At 38.5% G+C, this 24,966-nt stretch overlaps 1 protein-coding gene across 1 annotated transcript in view; it reads right to left on the minus strand.

Annotated features, from left to right (window-relative positions):
• The window catches only part of LOC149237796 (kinesin-like protein KIN-14L), a 422,935-nt gene that overhangs the window by 240,783 nt on the left and 157,186 nt on the right, over nt 1-24,966 (minus strand). The window contains exons 11-12 of the mRNA XM_089372799.1: nt 14,324-14,497; nt 13,996-14,142 (exon numbers count right to left, since the gene is read on the minus strand). Coding sequence (XP_089228925.1) covers nt 13,996-14,142; nt 14,324-14,497 — 321 coding nt within the window. The remainder of the gene's footprint in view (nt 1-13,995; nt 14,143-14,323; nt 14,498-24,966) is intronic.

Here is a 24,966-nt window from a genome sequence, read left to right on the forward strand (position 1 = left end):
TATGAGTTATTCAGGTGCTATGTAATCGTTTTCTTGTTAGTGTATGCAGGCTTCAAGGAGAAGGAGGAGCTCATCTGGATCGGAGAGGCTTGGCTGCTACAAACAGCGTTGGATTAAAGGTATGCTTTAAACACCTGGTTGCTTGTATTTTAAATGCATATTTAGGGAAAGATACTGCTTGATTGTTTTGTTTGTCACTAGAAAGCCTTAGCTTCTAAGGAGGTCGGTTTTGTCCGCAAAATTGACTCTTTCTGCATGACAAAATGGCGACTCCGCTGAGGATCGAACCCAGAATCTCTGGGTTTTCCCTATGAAGCCGTGCAGTCTTTTACCGACCCGCGTTCGACCAAAATCGACCAAATGAATGTGGTCCGTGAAGAATCACTTTTCACATCAACCTCGGAGTTAATAGCATTTCCCGAAGTTGTTTCATCTGACGAGCAACTTCGTGAAGTCCTGTGTGTAGACGATTTACCATGGGAAGATCTACATCACAGATCTTCGTTTTTACCTGAGGATGATCGTTTTGAAAATGATTTCTCATCAATTTTTACAGCTGAATATGTCAAAGAAGCTCAGAATCGAATGAAACATCCTGATTCAGAGCTGAATTTGGGAAACATTTCTCGAACTATTCCCATTGACATTTCAGTCAAGCCCGGAATTGTTGAGAACATTCATATAGGTGCCTCGTGTACAGATGACGAAATTCAGACATACAAGGCCCTATTTCAAGAATTTTGTGGCGTGTTTGCCTGGTCCTATGAGGAAATGCCAGGAATTGATACCGCGATTGTTGTCCATGAGATCAAGACTTACCCAGACGCTAAACTCGTCCGGCAACGTTTGCGTCAGATTCAGCCACGAAAAGCGGCTGCTATTAAAGCAGAAGTTGAGAAACTGTTGAAAGCAGGTTTCATTTATCTGATCCCGTTAACGGATTGGGTATCAAATATTGTTCCGGTTAACAAAAAACAGGGAACAATAAGAATATGCATCGATTATAGGTACATTAATCGAGCTTGTCCAAAGGACAACTACCCAACACCCTATATCGATCAAATAATTGATGATTGTGCCGGTAGTGAAATATTTTCCTTTATGGACGATTTTTCCGGTTACAATCAAATCAATATTCTACCTGCCGATCAACCAAAAACGGCTTTCATTTGTCCATGGGGGACATTTGCTTATTGCAAATTACCTTTTGGACTAAAGAATGCCGGAGCAACTTTTCAAAGAGCGATGTCTTATGCGTTTCATGACATCAAACACATTGTGCAACCGTATCTCGATGATTTGCCTGCTCATTCGTTACATCGAGCTGATCACCTTGTCCATTTACGAGCAATCTTCATGAGGTGTAGGCATTATCGTATTCAGTTGAACCCACACAAATGTGTCTTCTGTATAGAAGTGGGACGATTACTGGGATTTGTAGTTTCGAAAGCCGACATTCGCGTCGATCCCTCGAAGGTAGAAGCTATTATCAAATGGCCTCCTCCTTCGAGTCTTCGCCAACTCCAAAGTTTGCAGGGGAAAGCAAACTTTTTACGACGATTCATTCCTAACTACGCCGAGGTTACCAAGGGTTTTACACGGTTGTTGAAACAGAACGCTCAATTCTCTTGGGATGAGATAGCTCAGAAATTTTTTGATGCACTCAAGCACGCGTTGACCCATGCACCGTTGCTGCATCCTCCCAACTACAACCAGGATTACTTTTTGTACCTCGCCGCCGCTCATTCCACCATTGGGATGGTCTTAGTTCAGGAAGACGAATTCGGAACGAAACATGTGATATATTACCTTAGTCGGACGTTAAACCCAACTGAGCTAAAATATTCACATGTGGAGAAATTGGCATTGGCAGCCGTTCAAGCTGTCCAACGTTTTTGTCACTACATTTTACTCCATAAAACTACAGTCATTTCGGATTGCAACCCTATGATCTACATTTTGACTAAACAATTGCTAGGGGGCAAGTACTCTAAATGGATTGTTATCCTGCAGGAGTTCGACTTGGAGTTTGAGAAATCTAAGTCTAAGAAATCTTTAGTTTTTGCAGAGTTAATGTGTGACTTCCCGCGTGCTGACACGGAAACTGTGGCAGAGGAGCCCATTGCGGACGAATCTTTGTTTCTAATCAGCACTTTAGATCCGTGGTATGGGGATATCATCGTCTATCTCCAGACCCAATCCTTTCGGCCCGAAGTTTCAAAGTCGAAACGTCGGAAAATTCGATTCCAATCCCAACAGTATAAAATTATTGGAGATACTCTTTATCGTCGTGGGGCGGACTCTATTTTTCGACGTTGCTTAACTCACGAAGAAGCTGAAAGGGTTCTAAATGACTGTCACTCTGGAGCGTGTGGCGGTCATATGTCTGGGTATGCCACAGCCCAAAAGATATTGCGCGTTGGCTACTTCTGGCCGTCCTTGTTTAAAGATTGTATTACTGCGGTCCGAAAATGCCACAACTGTCAAGTGTTTGATCGAAAGATGCGCGCTCCACCTGCTCCTCTCCACCCTATAATTGTCGTTGGTCCTTTTGCCAAATGGGGTATCGATTTTATTACATGTAACCCTCACTCGGCCGGGGGGCATGCGTATATCATCCTTGCGGTAGATTATTTTACTGAGTGGGCCGAGGCGATGCCTACATTCGAGGCAGACGGCAAGACAGCTGCAATTTTCGTGTTCAATCACATAATTGCTAGGTTTGGTGTCCCACAAGCGATAATCACTGACCATGGGCGTCATTTTCGAAACATTATGATGACAGAACTTACAGGCCAGCTTGGTTTGCGTCACGATAGCTCAACTCCATATTATCCACAAGCGAATGGTCTGGTTGAGTCCATCAACAAAGTTTTAGTTATCATGATCCGACGAATCATTGGTATTCATCGGTCGAATTGGCACAACATGTTATTTTCAGCGCTTTGGGCGTACCGAACCTCAGTGAAAACATCAACAGGGTTCACTCATTTCCAACTAGTTTATGGTTTGGAAGTTGTGCTACCCATTGAATGTGAAATCCCGTCACTGCAAATGGCCATCGAGTTACTTCTAGCTACTTCCGAAGAGGAAAAGCGTTTATTATACTTAGCTCAATTAGATGAGAATCGACGTGATGCTGCATTGGCGATCGAGACTCACGCAAAACGTATGAAAGCTCAGTATGATCGAAATGTGACCCCTCGAAATTTTTCGGAAGGAGACCTAGTGCTATTATATGATCAAGCTAATGATAAATTAGGTGCTGGAAAATTCGTTCCTGTGTGGCATGGGCCCTATATTGTCAAGCGAAAGCTAGCAAAAGGGGCCTATGAGCTGGTAGACTTTGATAGAGACTCTTTGGGTAAACCCAGAAATGGACTTTACCTAAAGAGGTATTATGCTTAAATGATGGGTATGGAGAATTTTTAGTTAGGTTAGTTTTCTTTCTAGCTGGTGTGTTTGTTAGTTTAGACAGTGTGCTTAGCTTAGAGAGTGTGTTTTTCGTCGTTATTCTGGCTTATCATGGTTTTACTCTTGATATTGCAAATGTCGATGCCTCTCCAAACATACATTGGTTTCGCTGATGGTGCTTGTCGTAGTACACGGAATATCTCTTCCGCAGCTTGGGTTATCTATTCTCTCTCTGACGAGTTAGTTTCTATGCATGGGGTGAGCCTCGGTCAAACAACAAACAACATTGTCGAATACAATGCAGTGATTGAGTTATTGTCTGAATCTATTTCATTTGGGGTTCGGAGTTTTATAGTGAGGTTAAATTCTGAACTCGTTGTATTACAGCTTAATAGAGTATATGCCATTAGAAATCCGGTGTTATTAAGGTTATTTTTGAGAGTGCGTCTCTTGGAACGTGAATTTGATTACATTGAATATCAGCATATTCCAAGGTCTTTAAATACATTAGCAGATGCAATTGCTTCTCGAATGTTAAATAGACATTTGCAATAATCATACATGTAAATTTAAAAACATTTCATCACACATGTTTAACAAGATAAGCCGGTAATATTGATATATATATATAGGAGTGTGTCAAAAAATACATCGTCTTCGATCATAGGTTGAAAAACACCTTATGATCGGCAAAAATGATAAGTACAAAAAACCAAAATGTCACATGTGTCTACAAAACGACCATCCAATCACTAGTGATGATCTCTATATGACACCACTGCACGGGCCACCCTACACAAGAACCTCCTAAAAGGTCCTTGGACCCCGACTACATAGCGCTGAAGCCTGATAGGAATATCATCTATGGTAGTCTCCGGTATATCTGTTGTAAGACGCTCTAGGTCATGTTCCAACTCAGCTAAAGTCTCTGTGGCCTCGTCCTGTGGGGTCGGTGCCGCTGCAACTAGTAATTTCCTCTCGAAAGGCCGGAGATTGGCTGGACGACGTGGGCCTACATCTGCATTTTGAAAATTATTACTATCAGTTTTGAGACGATATAAAAACAAACAAAAAAATAAATAGTTTAAAAACATGTGGAAAATGAAGTTACCTGTATCATCCCATTGTTCTCCCGGTGGAAGAACCATGTCCAGATCTCCACGAAAATCAACTCCGGCATAAGGAAAATCCTGTATAGAAAAGACCTGGTCCTCTAACCAGTGAAAGTACTCCGGAGTAAATCGGACAACCTCTGTTCCCTCATCAGGATGACAGGCCATAACCGCAACCCATCGCATCAATTTGGGCTCTCGAGGAAGCCCAGCCTCAACAGTGAGCTGCTGTGGGATCAACATCGGAACCCTCTCTAAGCAAAAACTCACAACTAAAGGCCCATAACCAAAAGTCTTCAGTTGTCCGTTTTTGGCTCTAGTCAGTTGGCCTTTTACATTGGCCAACACAGCATCACACCAGTTGAAAATGGTACCTCGATAGCAATCAATCGCCATCCGCATCTGGGATCCAGTGGCAATGTGTAAAGCGGCAGCCCCGCAAAGTCTGGTAACTGTAAAGGCAATCACCATAAGTTCAGGGCGGGATATAGTTTTGATCTCTATCCCCTTCTCCTGAGTCTGAGTGTTACACCACTCTAGTCGGAGACTAGCAATGGACTGGCCACCTGGCCTAGTCCCGAACAGAGTCAAGTGTTCGCCTCTCTTGGGCAAACCAGTGAGAAAGTAGATATCTGCGGGCTCCATCTCGAGCTGGTGCCCTCCAATATAAAAACACTGGTCCTGAATGTTCCATCTTTCTACCAGCCACTCTAGAAAGTGCACTTGGGCCCTCATGCCAGGTATGGCCCAGTATTTATAAAGGCCGCATGCCTTCAAAGCATCAATGGACGGTTGATGACTAATGGCGGCCAAATCAACATCTTCGTGCTCTCTCTCGCGCCAATCAAGCATGGTGAACAATCTACACACCAGAAAACATCCATTAGAATCCATGAAATCAAAAAAATTTGGTCCAATTTAGAGAATTTGGGGTTTGAAAACTCTTTGCGCGGAGTACGCACCCCGCCTTTAGGAACAGAGCGTGGGTACGCAGGTTCCCTTAAGGCAAGGTGCGTACGCCCGACATTTTCCCAACTGAGAAAATGTCGGGGTACGCGGGTCCCTAGTGTGGCACCTGCGTACCTCGAAAGGCGGTTCTTGAAACCCCAAAGCCTCCAAAAAATAAATCTAGGGCCTAAAAACAAATTCTAAACGGATGAAAATGAAGAGGAGGATGTTGTAGAATACCTGAAAGAGACGGCGTTCGATTTCGACGGTCGGATTCTCCGCAATGTCCACGGGAAGTTTCTTGCCAAAAGCCCTTTTTCTCTCCTCAACAGTAAAATGGTAAAAATGAATTGGTAAAAGCCCTTTTTATAGGTTTTTTGGGTAAATAAATGGTAAATTTGTTTATTTTTCACCATGAAAAGGTATTTTTCAAAGTATTTTTATCTATCTTCAACAGGTATGAGTAATGTGTTGGTTTTTGTGCAGGATAAAGGATTTTCAGGGAAAATTGTCATTTTTTACAAACAAAAACATCAGAGTCATCTTTAAGCCCTTTTCTGACTCCTAAAACATGAAAAGATTGCCGAGCGTTTCTTTTACACTCGTTAAAATGGAATTAAAAGACGGTCCTCTTATAGCCCTTTTCTGACCGTAAAAACATGAAAAGATTGTCGGATTTTTGTCGTTTCAAATTCGATATTGGAAATAAAACGACGTGTCCTTGATCACTTTTTACTTTTCAGATTGGAGACACTAATCATGAAAGTACTCCTTGGTCGTAAAGATCAAGCGGTTCTCTCAAGTATTATTTTATACTTTTTCGGGCTTGGGAGACACAAATTTACGAAAAAGGTCAACCCTGGAGTCTTCTTAAGTTTTTTCAGACTCTCTGAAATTGAAAAACGTCGAGTTTCTCCTATACTGGACTCGTTAAAATTTCACAGTAAAGGACCTGTTCGATTACAAACAGGAACAGACCACTCCTTCTTAGGGTTCGAATCTAAACTAAGTTGGACTCATCCGAAGGATGAGCTTATAATCAAGCAAATGTTATCCTCCTCAAGCTTGTAAAAAAACAAAGAGGTACTTGCCAGAAATGGTGGGGGAAAAGAGAGAAAAATGAGCCTATTTGTTATCCTTTGTCTCAGAAAAACCTTATCACCACTCTTGAACACGACACTTTTCATTCACCTGGGTTGGGAAATCCTTTGCCTAACAGTTGACCAAACCACATTGAAAATCTTCAGCCGGTTTCTGGGTATTAACTTTGGGTCAATTGTCACCAAGCCATCTGTTGTGTCGTTATGTGTTCAAGAGGTCACTGCAAATAAACCATTCATCTGCAAAATACCTGTCATTCATCTTGACCATCCCTGAGTCAGTCCTTACAGCTACATTTCTTCAACTTGAACTATGATTTCGTGTTGTGGGCTTGCCTACGACGGATCGCTTTCTATCGACATCGGCACATTATCTAGAAAAATGATCTAGGAATCGTCAGTACCTTGAAATCTGCATGCCTCAATGGCAGGTTTCTCGCCTTTGACGACGATTTACATCATTGACTTTCGATCGAAGGATTCCGTGACATGTTCGACATCAACACATTCATTCACATCTCATGGATTGTACTGGGTACTTTGAGAGCCATTGACATCACTGGTGGTTTCTCTCACACTTGTTAACAGTTTACATCATCGACTGGTAATCAAGTGGTTTCTACCATGTTCGACATCAACTCATTTATTCGCATGGATAGAATCGTACTATTTCGGGAAGTAGAAATGAAGACCCTGGATCTAATTTCCACCATCCAAGCTGCGAGGAGTTTTGTATTCATTATATAGTAGACTAATCATAAACAGATGGCTGCGTCCATACTGTGTCTACATGAGTCTATGATTATGATGTACTGCGAAATCATTCCTATATCAGAGCAGTAGTTAGTTTGTTAGTTAAAGTTTTTGATCTGAGTATGGGAATGCCTACCTCAGCAATGATATGATCTCATATATGTATTTTGTGTTCAATATTTGCAGGTTCTGACTGGGCTCTCCACAAGATAATCCTTGAAATGATAAAGTCCTTCACCCTTCCTAGATGATATGAAACCCTAATCTACTACAGGCTTCGCACTTTAGGGGGCAATCTGTTACACTAAAATTTGTTACCATGACTATTTGCAGTCAGTATGGCTCCATCAATTGTCATACTGTCCTCCTTGGCAAGTCTTATACCTCTGCTCCTCATGTCAAACTCCAAGAAAGAGAGAAAGTCCTTAAAAGTCAATATAACTCTGGTTACGCAGTTTCTCTTACCCTTACCTGCGTGTATGCACCTCAAGTTCATAATACCTGCGTACTTGTACGCTCTGTCTATAAAGGGGTGGGTGCGTACTCCTGTAAAGGTCAAAAGGCGCAAGTTTTACTTCAAAAAAGTTACTTGTGGTCGAATCTAGAGCATTCTAGAAGATGGTTTGACGTGGATTGAGCGCCTCCAGATGGTTCATTCATCCCAAAGAAAGAGGAACTTATCCCATGAAGAGGGGAGCTATCCCTTTGAAAGAGGGGCTTATCCCATTGATGGTGGACCTGATTAACTTCCTCCAAAACATTATAAATACAGGCATTGGGCCAGAGGGAGGAGAGGTTGAAAGCTGAACATTCCTAAGGGTAGATGCTGCTGAAATTAGGACTCCCTTATAGAGCTTGAGAGGAGAGATTCCAATCCTTTCTTAGCTTCATTTGGAAGTGGGTGAGCTGATCAAAGTAAAAGAGAACTCTTGTTGGACCCTGGGAGGGACCTGCACAATACCAAGGCACTGGTTGTAATGGTTTCTTTTGTTCCCAATTAATACAATTAAGTTCATTTTTCTCAACAAGTTGTTATATATAATTTGTTTCATAAACTCATTGGTCTTTATGATGAATATGTTTTATTATATGAGTTATTCAGGTGCTATGTAATCGTTTGCTTGTTAGAGAATGCAGGCTTCAAGGAGAAGGAGGAGCTCATCTGGATCGGAGAGGCTTGGCTGCTACAAACAGCGTTGGATTAAAGGTATGCTTTAAACACCTGGTTGCTTGTATTTTAAATGCATATTTAGGGAAAGATAGTGCTTGATTGTTTTGTTTGTCACTAGAAAGCCTTAGCTTCTAGGGAGGTCGGTTTTGTCCGCAAAATTGACTCTTTCCGCATGACACTCATGCTACCACAAATCAACATAGATTTGTATTAAGCCAATGGCCACATAGCTTGTAGACTTTGTTTTTTGACTCTACATGCCATTTAGAGCCTCAATGATTATATATTTTGTTGTTGATATGTATTGTACTTGGTGCCATTTTGCTATATTCACCTTTACATGGTATCTATATGAGCAAACTTTGCAAATTTTTTGTTTGTTGGTTAGGAATCATGGTTTTAAATCTTAAAAAAATGTTTCTTTTCATTAAAAATTAGCTATTTCATGGGTTTTTTTAAAACCGGTTCATTGAGATCTAACCAGTCCCAGTTTGACTGGTTTTGGTTTGAAACCCGATTTATTAGGTGGACCAGTCCGATCACCGGTTTTGGTTTTGAATACTATGGTTAGTAGGCAACAAGGGTGCTTCTACAACTAGTAAGAAGGAATTGTGGAAAGGCCTGAAAACATTTCAGGAGAAGAAGAAGCAAGAGGCTTCTAGTGGCAGTGACACTTCCAAGAAGGGTGCAGTCCATGCTTCAGGGGTTTGCTAGAGTTGTGGGCACCAGGAGTTGGACTAGTGTCGCCAACAGTGACAGTGATGACTAGTTACTTCCTAGTCTTAGAAGTACCTCCCTTGCTAAGAGAGAGTTTTGAGATTTGTAGCTTGGGTGGTACTCCAAGCCCTAGGGTTCGGAGTTTTGGAGGAATTGGCACCACAAATGAACTTGTGGGCTAAGAACCCAAGCATGTGGAATTTGCACCCAAGTTTGTGGATGTGAAACCACAAGGAGATTTGGACATGTAACCCTTGGAGATTGTAGAGGACCCCAAAAGGAGCTAGGGACCACAAAGAACGCCAAGAGAGGATGTCTACAAAGCAAGATGTGAATTTTTATATGTTTAAGTGGGTGAAATTGTCAACAACTTTAGGTCAGCTAGCAATTAGAGGTGTCCTTTGGAGGGTTGTTCGTTGCACCCTAAGAAACATATAAATAAGGCATATGTGAGACCTTAATAAACGCATCCAAAAGTGCAACAATGATAGAAAGACATCATTTGAAGCAGCCACAGCTCAAGAGGACAAGGCTAAAAGAGTTAAGGGACTAGTTTTGGGTCTTTTTGTGTTGGGGACAGGTCCGAGTAGAAGCAGGAGTATTGGCCGAGTTAAGGAGAGAAGATTTGGGAAGATCTAGTGCAAGTTTCTTGTGTAAGCAAACCTCTATTTGCAAGTCACATTTTCTTTGGTATTTGGAAAGAGATTCGAGCCTTGTACCTTAGATTTGAAGAGGGTCGAAAGGCTTAAAAACGGGTGCAAATCAGTCCTAGTAGCTAGTGAAGGAAGGCAACTTGATGAGTGAGGGAAGCCACATCTAGAGGAGTCTTGGAGCAAATTGGTGGGGCTGAAGCAGTTTGATAAGCAACCCTAACAGGGCCGAATTCCTACAGCAAATGCACAGACCCAGTGAAGTATAAAAGGTATGTGTTTAGTGACTTTAAGTTGACTTGTTGCTAATGGATAGTGTCCAAGTTTGGACAAATATTTGTTGGGCATCTTGGGGTTGTTGGAGAGCAACAAGTAGGTGCTCAAGGGAGCCCTAAGTGCAGTACAAAGGACATTTGGACTGCTAGGAGAGACAGATTTGGAGAGCTCAGTCACTGATCATTGAGGGATGGAAGGAGGTCAAAGGGAGCAGTTTGACCAGCCCAAGTTCATTGTTGGAGAAGGACATCTTGCAATGATAAGTGGCAATCCTCCGGCGCAATGTTTGTCTTTATTGGAGCAGCACAACACCCTAGGTGGCAGTCCTTCGGCCCAAAGTTTGTCTTCTTTAGAGATGGCAACCCTCTAGCGGCAAAGTTTGTCTTGATTGTCTTCAATAGAGTTGTGAACAACTCAACAAAAGACCTTATGTGTTGATGCATCGATGGACTAACGATTAGCTAGAGGGTAGATTTATAAGCCGTGTTCAGTGACCTAAAGGAGTAGGACCATTGATAGAGGCAGAGCTACATATTGGGAGTAGAAGGACTAGCAAGTGTGTTCAGGGTACGATCAAGGAAGTTGTGAAGTCAACTACATCAGTTAGAAGATCACTCTATCTTATTCATGGCAGTTTGGTAGTCATAGTTGTTGACAACAAGCCCTAGTTTGTATTCTTGTATCAGCGGATGTATGAGGGCCATTAACCCTGGTACAGGAGCCCTAGACAATTGTATTACAGTTTGTTAATATAACGAAGTTGGGTTGTTGAAAATTGTAAGAAGTTGTCTATTTTATGCACATGTTGATTTACTATTGTTTATATTCCGCTATACAAAGTAGTTTGTTGTGGCATTTGGATTGATAGTGTTCGTGATTCTAAGACCCTAACCTAGTTCTCCAATGTCGTAGAAAAACAAAACTTCATGGGACAGGGTAAGTACACTACAGAGTTTCTCCGGACATTTCATATGCAAGATTGCAGGCCCATGACCACACCTCTAGTTACAAACTAGAGGAAGGTGGATGCTAGTAAAGCAAAGCAAGTAGATGCTACAATATAAAAGCAACTCATTGGATCGTTGATGTATTTGGTAAACACACAACCTGATATTTGTTTTGCAGTCAACCAGCTAAGTTAGTTTATGATGGAACCGACCAAAGTTCACTGGGTTGCTGCACAGCATGTTTGGAGGTATCTCAGAGGCACAGCAGATTATGGGTTATGATATAGACAACTTGATGATCCGAGGCTTGAGAGCTTCACAAATGCATATTGGGCAAGGAGCTCCATAGATCGGAAGAGTACTTCAGGTGGCATCTTCAGCATTGGGTCAACAACTGTTTCCCAGTACAATAGGAAGCAGATATCAGTTGCACTCAGTTCAGCGAAGGTCAAGTACATGGCTGCTAGTTTGGTAGCATGCAAGGTTATTTTGATGAGAAAGTTGCTTGTGGGACTTTTCACACAAGGGATGGAGCCTTCTATGATACAATATGATAATCAGAGTTGCATCAAGCTCTCTGAGAACCCAGTGTTTCATGATCGCTCCAAGCATATCAAGATCATGTATCATCATCTCAGAGATTGTGCGCAGAAAGGGATAGTGAAGCTACCATACATTCCAACAGAGGAGCAGACAGTAGATATATTGAGCAAGGCATTGGCAAGAAGCAGTTTTATTCATTTTAGAGATAAGTTAGGAGCTGTACAGAGTACCTTCCTCGCTAAGAGGGAGTGTTAAAAATAGTAGCGAAAAAGGTCTTCTTGACTCATGCCATAATCAAGAAAGACCTCACAATCAGTCCTTCTTTAGCATGCACAAGTTCGAGGACGAGTTCATGGAGCAGGTAACTCATGCGCACAGTTGGAGGCTCACTTATGTGGCTCTCCAAGTGCGAATTTATATTTAGAAAAGGACGAGTAAGAACCTTAGTGTATAAGTGAGGCAAGGACAAGTTAGAAGAGTCAGTTCGACTCAGTTAACAAATCAATCACAAGTCCGAGTCCTAATATTAAACTTGCCAGATATAGCATGAGTCGAAAAGGTTAAAAGGAGGACGAAGGCACATCATTGTACCATTATTGTTGAGCACGAGTTTGTCTGAAAGCTTCTTGTAGGAAGAGCGTATCAAGGAGGAGCCTGTAGGCATATCAGAACAGAGAATTTCCTTGTGGAATTGTGCTAGGATTTAGGAAGAAATTCCTAAATAATAGGGATCTGTACTGCACTAGGAAATAGGAAATTTCAGGGCTAGGAAATAGGAAGAAAATTGTGCAATGAAAAAGGAGCTAGATCAGGTGTGTTTGCAGGGAATTTCATGCTAAGTGTTAGCAATGAGAACAAGCTTGTTCTCTAGTGAAAGAGTGTTGCCCTGTAAAGAGATCAATAGCTCAATCTTCTGTCAATAGAATTCTACAGCAAAGCAGAGAATTTTCCCAGTTGGGTTCCCTATAAAAATATTGTGTTATCGTGTGTGACTGTGTTTCTTTATCTCAGTTTCTATTCTGCTTCTTGTTTAGTAGAGAAATTTTGTGTCCTCGTGAATCGAAGTTTGTTCATTCAAGCAGTTGCAGGATTTCAAGGAGATTCTACAAAATTTGACTGTAGTTGACCGAACCTTTCCGTGACAGAGTTGATCGAGGGTTTGGGCAGTGTTTGACTGAGGTTTGGGCAGAGTTGACCAAGATCTTTGGGCCACTGTTTGACTGATATTCTGGGCCTAGCTAGTTTATGTGGTCAGATTGACAAAGTTAGACTAAAAAATCAGACTCTGCCATTTGTCGAATTGAAGTATAATTTCTCCTAGAAAAGATTGTTGAGATTTCTCCCAAGGTTGGGTTTCCCAGGTGAAAATTTCTGGTGTCTATTGTTCTACAGTGATCTCTGCTGTTCTACTGTTCTATCACACTTATAGTTGAGTTTTCTGAAGTGTAATTACTTAATGATAATCTGGAAAGTGCAAAAATATCATTAGAAGTAATTATCATTAGCAGAAAATTGTGCTTGTCCACTTAGCAATAGAAAATCAACAATAAGAACCTTGAATTTTAATTTTGATATTTGGCTTAGATAAATTCTTCCTTTATGCCAAACAATGTCACTATTCCATTCAAGTTTTGAATATCGACTGGGATTATTGATCATGGAGCATGTTTCCATGTTCTTGGCATTCCCGCCTCAGATTTTGGAACTACTACATCGATGCATGCCTCTAATGAAAGAACTAAGAAAACTCTACTTGACTAGGCATGTAGGGGTAGTCTATGAGTGTATGATGTTAACATATGGATATAGGTTATTCATAGGGAGGCCTAGAAGCTGTGGACATAATTTTCCCTACTGTTGAAAAACTGTGTAGTGGAAAACCACAGGAAATGCAATGACATGATGGAAACAATCCATTTAGTTGATTGAATAAGAAAGTTGATTGAATAAGAAAGCATTGCATGGTCAAATATATCTAACGTTTATTATCTGTGTCAAGAATAGCGGAGAATCTGATCCATTAATGCACTAACATACATCTATATTTAAGTGTGTGATGTTGTAAGTATGGAAAACCATATCCTCTAATAGCCATCCCTAGCACTAGCTTTGGAGCTTTGCTATAATATCTTTCAAAAGCTAACAAAGCATACTTTTTGTTTTAGAGAAAAGAAAAGCTAAAAAAAACTACCAATCCCTATATATATATATATATATATATCAGAAGTATAATGATGCATGTGCTATATGTTTTGAAATTTGACCGTAGTGGGTAGCCTCTCCCGATTGGAGAACCTTGTCCTGTTAATACCCATACTTTGGTGTAACTTAGAATGCATTTATAGAACATGTTCACAAAAATACCTCGAGAATTTGAATCACAGTTGTGTGTTCTTGCAACTGGATCTTATGTTCCTGTTCAACCTTCATAATATGTGCTGCTTGATTTCTTATTTGTGCATTTTGTTCTTCTTCATATTTCTGTTTCTCTTGTAGCATTACACTCTCTGTCTGAAAACAAAAAGAGGAACAGATCATTTCTATTCATCCAAAGGCAAGGCTTTCAGCCAAAAAATTCTTATAACCCAATATGCTCAAGAAAAGCATGTCATCACTTAATTAAAGAACCATTAGTCCTTATGTTGCACCGATATGTTAACAGATAAAATGAACTACAGAGGAAATTACCAACCTTTAGATCTGCCTGCAATGCAAATGCAACTTTCCAAGCCTTTTTTACTTCGTTGAATAAGAGAACAGATTGATCATCTGCCTCTTTCAGTGCTTTCTGTAAACACATAACCTCTTGCCTTGCCTCTGAAATTTCCTTTTCTTTTTCGTATAACTCCTTGTGAGCTTCATTTGCCTTTTAAGCACATAATCCAGAGTCCAGACATCATCAATTTTAGCACCAGATTAAGAATCATATCAAGGAAAAAGAAAGCAGTATCTCTCTCAAATATCAGGCCAAGCAATTTAAACTACGTACTATGGTATGTGTATATTTCTGAGCTGGCAAAACATGTCAAGAAACATACAGTTGGAATATCATAAAACAGAATAGTAAGTAAAATAACTTCAATTAAGTAATAAAAATATTTTAAACAAGAGTGAACCATATAATTCGAATCACGTTTCTATTCAGTTCAAATCTAAAAATATCACAAACCTCCATCCTCAATACGCATCAACCCAATGATTTCTACACTGTCGACAGATGGACCCAAAAGTATAAATGATAACCCCCTGTTCAGAATGAACTTCTACGTATTTGCACAAGCAAAGAATTGTTGGAAAACTAGCTTCTCAGGTCTTCGTATTATTTTATGTTAATTAATGATTATCCTAACATTAAAATGAAGCTTATATATTCGAAGAAATAAATCATATTTCTGACTTATTTAACAAAACTTCCTTGATATATTCTACGTCACAAGGTTCGTCAAACTTTAACCTTGAGGTTTGAATTATGGTGAACCTTAAAATCTTTTTGAGGTTCGACGAACCTTGTCAAACCTCATAGCCATTGACCAAGTCTATAAATCAAAACTCATAACTTCATGTCACAACTCAAGCTTGTAATTTATCCTTGCAGTTTCCATGTCTGTGATAGCATTTTTTATGTTTACTGATGTCGATTTCTTATTATTTTATCCTATAATTCGTTTTAAATTAAGATATATATATATATATATATATATATATATATATATATATATATATATATATATATCTAATGGTGAATCTCATCCAAACCTCATCAAAAAATTCAAACTCAAACCGAACCTCGTCATTGCTGAACCCAAACTCGAACCTGAACCATGTGACACTGGATATATTGAACTGGTATCTGTACTATAGATATAAAGGAGTTTGACATTTGTAGGTTAATCTCACCAATTTAAATAATACCATCGCATTATTTGCAAAATTGAACAGAGTAATATCAAAGTTGTAAAAGTTGCACAACAAAATTGTTGGTAAGCAGCCTTCGTTCTCTTCCTCCTCATTTTCATCACTGGTGCTTGAAGCAGTTATGTTTGCTTCACATGGGTTACTGATAAATTGTTTTCTTTCCCCCATAGGAAACATGTCACAAGTAAATGGAATGATAACATGACATAAAAACCAAAGTTAGCAATTCCCAACCTGGATAACAAAATAAATGTGAAGACAGAGACACCATTATCTGTCTTAAAACATCAAAGGTCAAAACGATTTCACAGGAAGGAATAGAAAGCCCCGCTACACTATAATAGGGATCCTACGTAAACCACATGCATAAACCTGTATATATAGAAGATGCTAGAGATCACTTTCCCCAATCATTGACACTTCTTCCTCATAAATAAAATAATGATTACAAGTTACAACAAGCGCATTTTTCATCGTACATTGGTTGATTATGCATGCCTCTATATATAGCTCTCTTTTGCACTTCGACCATATGGCAAACTCTAGAGTCTACAGAGACTTAGCTTCTTGAATGAAAAGTACAACATTTTTATAGAAGGACCCTTAATCACTATTGAAGCAGATATAAACCACACCACTGACAAGGAGGCAACCACACTGCAAATTAACATTCAATCAAAGTACACAAAATCTATCTTTTGCCCTGCTGAATTGACCTGTACGGTCTGGGTAATTTGGCCTCCTCGTTTCCTGCTCGCTACCCATGAATTTAGCCTGTTCGTTGCTCCTCAGTTTGTTGTCAGTTCAACCTCCTGCTCCAATTGAAAGCCTAGTTCTTGTGCCAAAACGATCTACCTCTCTAACAACCTATTTCATCTTTTATAATTTTCTGACATAATCTCCAGAATCCAGAGTGATGGAGGGTTGAGATTGCATCCCCACACTTGGGATCTATGGTCAAGATATAATCCCAAGTTGACCCTTTTAACTTTATAAAATTGGCCAATAAAGAGAAAAATTAAATTATTGACTTTATGCCTAAGGTCCAATGTTAGGAAATAATTGTGTTGTGAGAGAATTTCTGGTGATTTTCTGCATGTCATGGCACTTGACCAATGAAAAATCACCTTCCAAGCTACATTTTCAACAAATTGTCTACTTCTTGGTTTCTAGACCTTTAGAAGTAATGCAAATAGACTATGTGATAGGTTGAGTTAGACAGATAAACCAACACCTAGCATAAAGAGTAAGAAGCTTATATGCCAATGACTGGTGTATTTGGATCAATGTGGAAAAAGTCGAAGTCGGGATTAATTCGGCAAGGGTCCAAAAGTTGAAAAACTCGTCAAAGTCGGGAGTTTTTTGAAAAAGTCGGCAAAAAGTCGGCAAAATTAAAAAAAACCCAAAATTATTCATTTTTTTTTTTTTTAACATCTAGAGTATCCACAACATCAAATAAATGCATTTCCACATAAACATGTAAAGAAAGCTAATATATAATATGTATATGAGGTCTAATGCTACATCACATATCAAAATAGTGAATCAACTCCTGAATTTTGGGTCCTGTCTAAGTCTCAACTCTCAAGAGTCAAAATATCAACAAAAAATATAATAAATGTATATCATGAGTCATCTAAAAGTCATCAAGTAATCAGTCATTGAGATCCTCTTCCCCTTTTAATTTTTGTTTCCGCTAATTGTATTAAGAAATAAGTCATGCATTTATTCAGTAGATTGTAATCTGCTTGGGTAATAAGGTGTCAGGTGGTAGGTCCAATGAAAATTAACAATGAGTATCACAGTAGATGTGAAAATTAACGCTTGGTGACTCCAAGCTGCTTATTTTCTGAGAAAATAGTAGATGTCAGATTACTAACCTAGCCTTGGCATCTATTATTCAAAAACTCTTGGAGGTAAAATCCACTTCTGATACATAACCTTTGCCCACATTTACAGGGAGTTCACCACTAAAGAAGATTCCCTTTCAAAACGTGCTCTCATTGCAGGAAGGATCTTTATTGTCACAAGATTTCACAGGTACTTTGTTCCTACCTGAAAAATGGGTTCTTTTTTGAGGCACAGGTTTTGTTTTTTTTGGACAGGTTGTTGCTATTTGATCTTCATGACCTCCTCTTTGTTGTTTCTTCTGGAAGCATTCAACAATTGTAACAATGTTTTTGATGGTGTGGGGTTCTTTCTATGGAAGACTGTTGTATGCCTGTCCTTTTGGTACTTTTGTAATCTTTTGAAGGGGCAGTGGCTGTTAGAGTCTAGATCACTGAAAGCCTGGAGGCTTAGCCAATGTATACTTTGCTTTCTAACTAGAAATATGAAGTATAAAGATTTGTTTTTCCTTGGAAAACAAAAACATATCTTAACCTCAAAACTAACGGATTACAAATGAGACTGCTATGCTCGCAAGAAGTATGACAAACAATACAATGCAATAACTTGAAAATGCATGGATGGAATTTACAGTTTTTTCACCTTTGCGGCCTCTTTATCCGCGGCCTGGGAAGGGAGGAAGACTTTTTGGGTCAACTCCCGATTAAATCAGGAGTATAAGGAAAAATTCGGGATTTTTTCCTTTGTGAAAAAGTCGCCAAAAAGTCGGGGGATTAAATCGTTTAGTTCAAAAAATCGTGTTTTTAGGATTAAATCGGGATTTTTTCCAGACTTTTTCCACACTGATTTGGATTATATGCTCTAATTCTTTTAACAGTGAACAATGATATTACCAAGGAATAGATAAATCATGAGGGCTTAACGATTCCTTCATGCAAGTAGAATAAAAATGACAAAAAATGTAAATAATGATGACCTAGGCTTTACATGCTATTAGGTATCGTGGTCCTTGAATGAATAAGCTAGAGATGTAAAGTGACCGAAGAACCTTGGGTGACAATCACAAGATACACAAAACCAAGAATTGAAGTACCAACGATTAAGGCATGCTAGTAAGGCCAGTAAGAGCATAGCATTGAAATTCACCAAATTCCACTCTGTGGGAAAGAATGCATGCTTAGAGATTGTGGTTTTAGATTATGGGGGCATACTTGAAGGTTTAACAATGTATTTAGATAAGGAAAATATATAAAAACTTCAACACCCTGACAGGGTGACTAGACATACCTCCAAAATTGCCAACATTCTTGTTGTAAGAAGAAGAAATGATAATGATCCATATTTGGTCGACCAAGTGGCACTCATAACATTGATGATTGCTTGTAGAAGTCAGCCTGGGTTAACAAACTTAACCAAAAGTAGATCCTAGATGGATGCTTGATGATATTCTTGCATTAGATGTAACAAGTAGTAGTGAATTTGATTTCAATAATGAATCATGTGAAAAATATTCAGGGTGCTTTATTACACTAAATGCACTCTACATAAGATGATTATCATATTCATGACGATATGCTATCTTAAGAACTTGGTGGTATTTACATATGATGAACATGTGGTTCCATTTATAATGTGATGCAATGCTATATCTTTTCTTATGACAGTATTTCATGACGTGATGGCATGTGGTAATTACACAATTTTATGATAAGATATTTTATGATGGCAGGAATGAACATGTGGCACCTTACTATCCAAGAAGTTATGATGACAACGAAGTTGTGTTCTCATGATGAGATGCCAAAATTAGCATGTGGAATCTTTTCAATATGATGATGATGTCATGATTATAACTAATGCATTAGTTGCATGTTGTAAGGTGATGATGGACAAGAAATCCACCAATGGTCTGAGATGGTCGATTCATTCAATGATCTCATGGGAGCCCATACATACAAAAAATATCTATAAAAAAACACCTTATGGGTTGAAGACAAAATCAACCAACCTATGTCAATGGCTCTTTTGCCTTGTATAATTCTCAATCAAACATGGAACTATCTTGAGAAGGCCAAAGTGTCAAATATTGGAATTCTGATGTCAAAGTCTGAATGAAAGGTCATAGTATTGCTCGTTGATGGATTTTTGTGGTTGGACTTCGATGCCTGGGACTATGTACCTGGTAAGAGTTGTGGAGACAGTTTTAAGTCATCCTTTTGAGATGCTTCGGGTACACATGTAGTGTACCAAAGAAAATGCTTCCTTGAGCAAATATGGTCTTGGGCCTTGGGCTCCTAGTTAGGCAAATAGGCTTTAAGCCTACTACAAAAAGTTAGAAAGAGGACTACCAAGTACTTGCACTTCCCCAGATTTGTTACATCGACTTTTGATGCCTATTGTAGTCACTTGGTGGCTCTTATGCTAGTTACAAGAGAGGGTGATGTGGAAGATGTGGAGAGAATAAAAAACTATAAATAGCATAATTAAATTTAATTTCAGGACAAAGTTCCTTGAAGGGGGGAGTATGTAATGCCCTATGCTTTGAATTAAAGTGATAAATAATAAATAAACAATCTTAAAATAAAAGTAAAATGGATCATAATAGATAAATAACATGATAAATAAAACAACTAAGAAATTATAAAGGAAGAACAAGTAAAAATTGTAGAAAAATCTTGTGTCCTATAGCCCCACCCGGTTTCAATTTTTTTCACACATTGTGTTTAGTGCCCAAACCCCAAGTTCTTTTGTTGGGTTAAACATGAATATTAAATTCAAAAGAAACACTGCTAGGCCACCACTACTCTTTTCACAAGTCATGTTTTTCTGTTTTTCCGTCTACATGCCATAAAATGGGAAAAAAGGGAAAATCACTAGCAGCTAGACGACAGGTGGAGCACATAAAGGAGAAACTTAAAGAAGTAGAGAATCCACAGCCTCAAGAATACAATTTCAACCCATTTCTCATCTCAGACTCCACTTATAAGACGCAGAAAGCAGGTACGATGAAATGGGAAGAGATTTTTGGTTTCTTTGAAGATAGAGAATGGTTAAAAAGTGCAAGGACTTCTCAATCAAAGAATAATCAATTGGAGGGCATTAGGAGAACAGAGTTACACAAGGTAGCTGCTAGGTCCAGAATGTTTCCATATTATGATATGATTTCATGGATCTTCGCTCATGTGGATATACCAACCCGAACAGTATCAGACCACAACAAAACTGTTATAGCATCCTAGAAACCAAAAGTCCTTACAGCCATCTATAAGCTCAATCCCACCAAAATCAGACCACAACAAAACTATTATAGCCTCCTGGAAACCAGAAGTCCTGTCAGCCATATATAAGCTCAATCCGCCCAAAATCCAGCTTGATGTTAATTTTCTCAAAACTTATGAACAGTGTTGTGGGGGAGCGCCCCCCCCCCTTTCGATCCCGCTCCCAATCCGCGCTTTGGGCAAGAGCGACTCAGGAGCGCGCTCCGGAAAAGGGAGCGATTTCGAGAGCGCGCTCCCTAAAAAAAACGCTCTCTGCCTTTTCGGGAGCATTTAGCCTTTTTTGCAAAAAAAAATTTGCAATAATGTTCAAAATGCAATTTTTTTCAAAGAAACAAATAAGTTTTGAGTGGGGCAACTTAATGATCAAGCCTATGGCCCTAGTATTGATATGTGATTCATGGTAATGTTAAATTCTTAAAGTAAAAGGATGAAAATGAAGATTAAGGAGAATGTCACTTTACTTAAATTTTTAACATTACCATGAAATGACTCAGGATGTTTGAGAGTGGTTCCGACCTCATTGGATTTCATATGGAGAAAGTAGAATTTTAGATTTCATTCAAAATCCAGCAGACTTATCAGTTTTTCAGGATTTCAGGATTGCAATGTTTCCATTGAATTTTGTCATGTATTAGGGTATGGAACTCGTATTTAATCAAGAGCACCAATCCCTCTATGTACCTTGATGTTAGTGACATTGGTTGTCGAACTCCTCTATCATGACCCTCCTAAAAATGTACGCATCACTCAAACAAAATCTTGACTTGACATGCTATGCTTTTTCTATCTTATGTTAATGCTTAGAGGGTGATATTAATGACAAAGATCCCTATACAGATACAGAGGTAATGACAAAGATACCTCTGGATATTAATGCTTAGAGGGTGATATTAATGACAAAGATCCTTATTTTCCAACAAGACTAAAAATTAGACATTTCTCGTGGTGGCAAGAGGCCCAAGCATAAGCAATAGATAATAGATTTGCTTGTCTTTTTCTAGTTTCTAGTAGTTTTTATAACTATTGACTCTTTCATATTTATTATGATATTTTTTTTAAACAATATATGACAATTTAAGTTTGAAGTTGGCAATTATAACTCATTAGTAATGAATTACGAATATGATGCTTCATGAAAGTTGAAAGTTGTTTTATTTCATTTTATAACATTTCATTTCATGTTAGATATTATTTGTTGTAATGGTTACACTTAGCTTACAAGTACAACTTTGGTGATCAATGATGATGAATGTTATATATTGAATTTTGAAAGCTTGAAACTTTAAGATTGATGAATCACGAGACTCAATATGTTGTATGTTACTATGTTACTAACTTGTGGACATGGTTGATGAAGATTATAACTCTAGATGATTGTTGTTATATGGTTCAATCTATGTTTTTTATATCTAATTCATAATTCTACATGTTTTTGTTGACATATATGTATCAAAATATAAAAAACGCTCCGGGATTCGCTCCCAAACTGGGAGCTTTTGACAATGTCGCTCCCGCACTTGTTTTCGCTCCTAGTCCCTGCTTTCGCTCTCGCTCCCAAGTAACACTGCTTCTGAAACATTGTTTTCAAAAAAAGCAAAGAAAATTATGACCGGGTGATTGAGGAATGGCTAAGAGAAGAAAATGAAGGGTTTAAGCTTAAGGCTAACAAGGAATATCCCATCTCTATTTTCAAGAAACCCATAATATTTCTCATAAAAATGTTATCCCAATTATATGGAGAACAAGACCCTAAACACTATAAAACAAAATGGATTCCCATAATCCATAGCATCATGAAAGATGTGAAGCGTCTCAATTGGGCTGACATCACAAAACATCACAGGCCCTTTAAAGTTATTATTAGCATCTCCTCCCGGTTACAAACACATATTCCATATGTTTGTTTTCTTACTAGATATTATTATTGCCTCAGTCACATTTCCCCTCGTGAAATGGAACTATCCCACTAACCAGCAACTCTCCATTCAAAATTATGCCCCAATCCTGTGGGAAAGAAATTTCAATTTTCACTTGTATGATATTTGCCATTATGTCATGATTCCCTTTTATGAAAACCTGTTTGGTAAAACCCCTCCAAGAATCAGTCCAAATCTTTAAAAAAGCCTAGAGTCCATAGGTGATTGGTTTGTTGAAGAATTATTTTCCTACATAAGAATCTATGGAAGTGAGGTTGGTCCTCATTTCTTACCCCGATATATTCCAGAAAGACTTGCTCTAAGAGAAGTGGCAAATCAAGCTGCTTTAAATGGTCAGGCTCGGAAATTAAGCATATTACAAAAGAAAATTTGGCCTAGGTTTCTGACTAAATTTGGAGGGATAAATATTGGAGATAAGGGACATGCTTTTAAAGAAGTTGAGTAGATGCAAGAAGTTTGGTTGTATTCTCTACCACAATATGATTATGATCCCCATGGGATCATTAGCATGCATTATATAACAGTTAGTTATGTGAAAATCTTTGCTCATCACCAACCTCCTTTTGATAAGGCTTTTAGAGCCATTGATGATTTTTAGCAAGCCATTGACAGAGGAAGGCTTTTAGATGCTGAGACAAGAAACCAATTGCAAGAATTTAGGGAAAATCTTTTTGAAAGTTTCTTAAGAAAAAAAGTCTTCATCTCAAAATCTCTTTAGAAGAACAAAAAAAAATTGAGTTTTTGAATTTGATTTTAGACAAATTACTTCAGAACCTTCCTCTGTCTCTCAGCAAGAGCAAGGAATTCATATTGAGAAAATGGAAGATGTTTTTGTTACAGGTAAAGAAGCAGATAGCAGTGAAGGAATAAACAAAAATCAGCGGACTGTTGTAGAGGTTACAACCACAACAATTCCTGAAAATAAAACAGTGAGTGAACAAGAGATCATTGTGATCAATTCACGTGAGGATACAGAGCAGAAGCAACCAGAAAACATGACAAGTCAAGAAATGGAGATTGATAAGGAGAAGGATAAACAATTATCCAATGATATTGTTTCCCAAAGGAATAAAGAGGCAATGGAGCCACAAAAAAGGATGGATATTGTTTCCACTACATCTCCCAAGACCTCAATGACACCTATTTCCACTAATATCCCTTGGGATTATTTTCTGTTCAAACATGTTTCTGAATTAGAAACCATTCATGATATTGTTCCTTCTCTTACTCAATATTATTTTAATTCTCAAACCAAGTCAGTAGTATGGAAAACAAAGAACAGAAAATTGGATTCTATAGAGATTGTTTCAAAATTCAGTTGGCAAGGTCAAGGAGATGTAGAAGAAAACTCCAAAGAATCTTCAAGGGCCTTGGGTGTTTTTGTCAATTATAAACAATATCATCTTAATGGGTTAGCAGCTTCATATGACAGAAGTCTTCAGAGAATTAAAGTGTTGGAGAAGTAGTTAGAAAAGAATGAGTTATTTACTGGAGAAAATTGGCAGAAATACTTTGCAACTCTTATCACGAGTTCAAGCTTAAGGCTAACAAGGAATATCCCATCTCTATTTTCAAGAAACCCATAAGATTTCTCATAAATATGTTATCCCGATTATATGGAGAACAAGACCCTGAACACTATAAAACAAAATGGATTCCCATAATCCATAGCATCATGAAAGATGTGAAGTGTCTCAATTGAGCTGACATCACAAAACATCACAGGCCCTTTAAAGTTATCATTAGCGTCTCCTCCCGGTTACAAACACATATTCCATATGTTTGTTTTCTTACTAGATATTATTATTGCCTCAGTCACATTTCCCCTCATGAAATGGAACTATCCCACTGACCAGCAGCTCTCCATTCAAAATTATGCCCCAATCCTGTGGGAAAGCAATTTCAATTTTCACTTGTATGATATTTGCCATTATGTCATGATTCCCTTTTATGAAATCATGTTTGGTAAAACCCCTCCAAGAATCAGTCCAAATCTTTAAAAAAGCCTAGAGTCCATAGGTGATTGGTTTGTTGAAGAATTATTTTCCTACATAAGAGTCTATGGAAGTGAGGTTGGTCCTCATTTCTTACCCCGATATATTCCAGAAAGACTTGCTCTAAGAGAAGTGGCAAATCAAGCTGCTCTAAATGGCCAGGCTCGGAAATTAAGCATATTACAGAAGAAAATTTGGCCTGGGTTTCCGACTAAATTTGGAGGGATAAATATTGCAGATAAGGGACATGCTTTTAAAGAAGTTGAGGAGATGCAAGAAGATTGGTTGTATTCTCTGCCACAATATGATTATGATCCCCATGGGATCATTAGCATGCATTATATAACAGTTAGTTATGTGAAA

This window comes from Pinus tabuliformis, chromosome 8 (assembly GCF_031772625.1).
Source record: "Pinus tabuliformis cultivar Carrire ecotype Pingquan chromosome 8, CPIR1, whole genome shotgun sequence".
Classification (NCBI taxonomy): Eukaryota; Viridiplantae; Streptophyta; class Pinopsida; order Pinales; family Pinaceae; genus Pinus; species Pinus tabuliformis.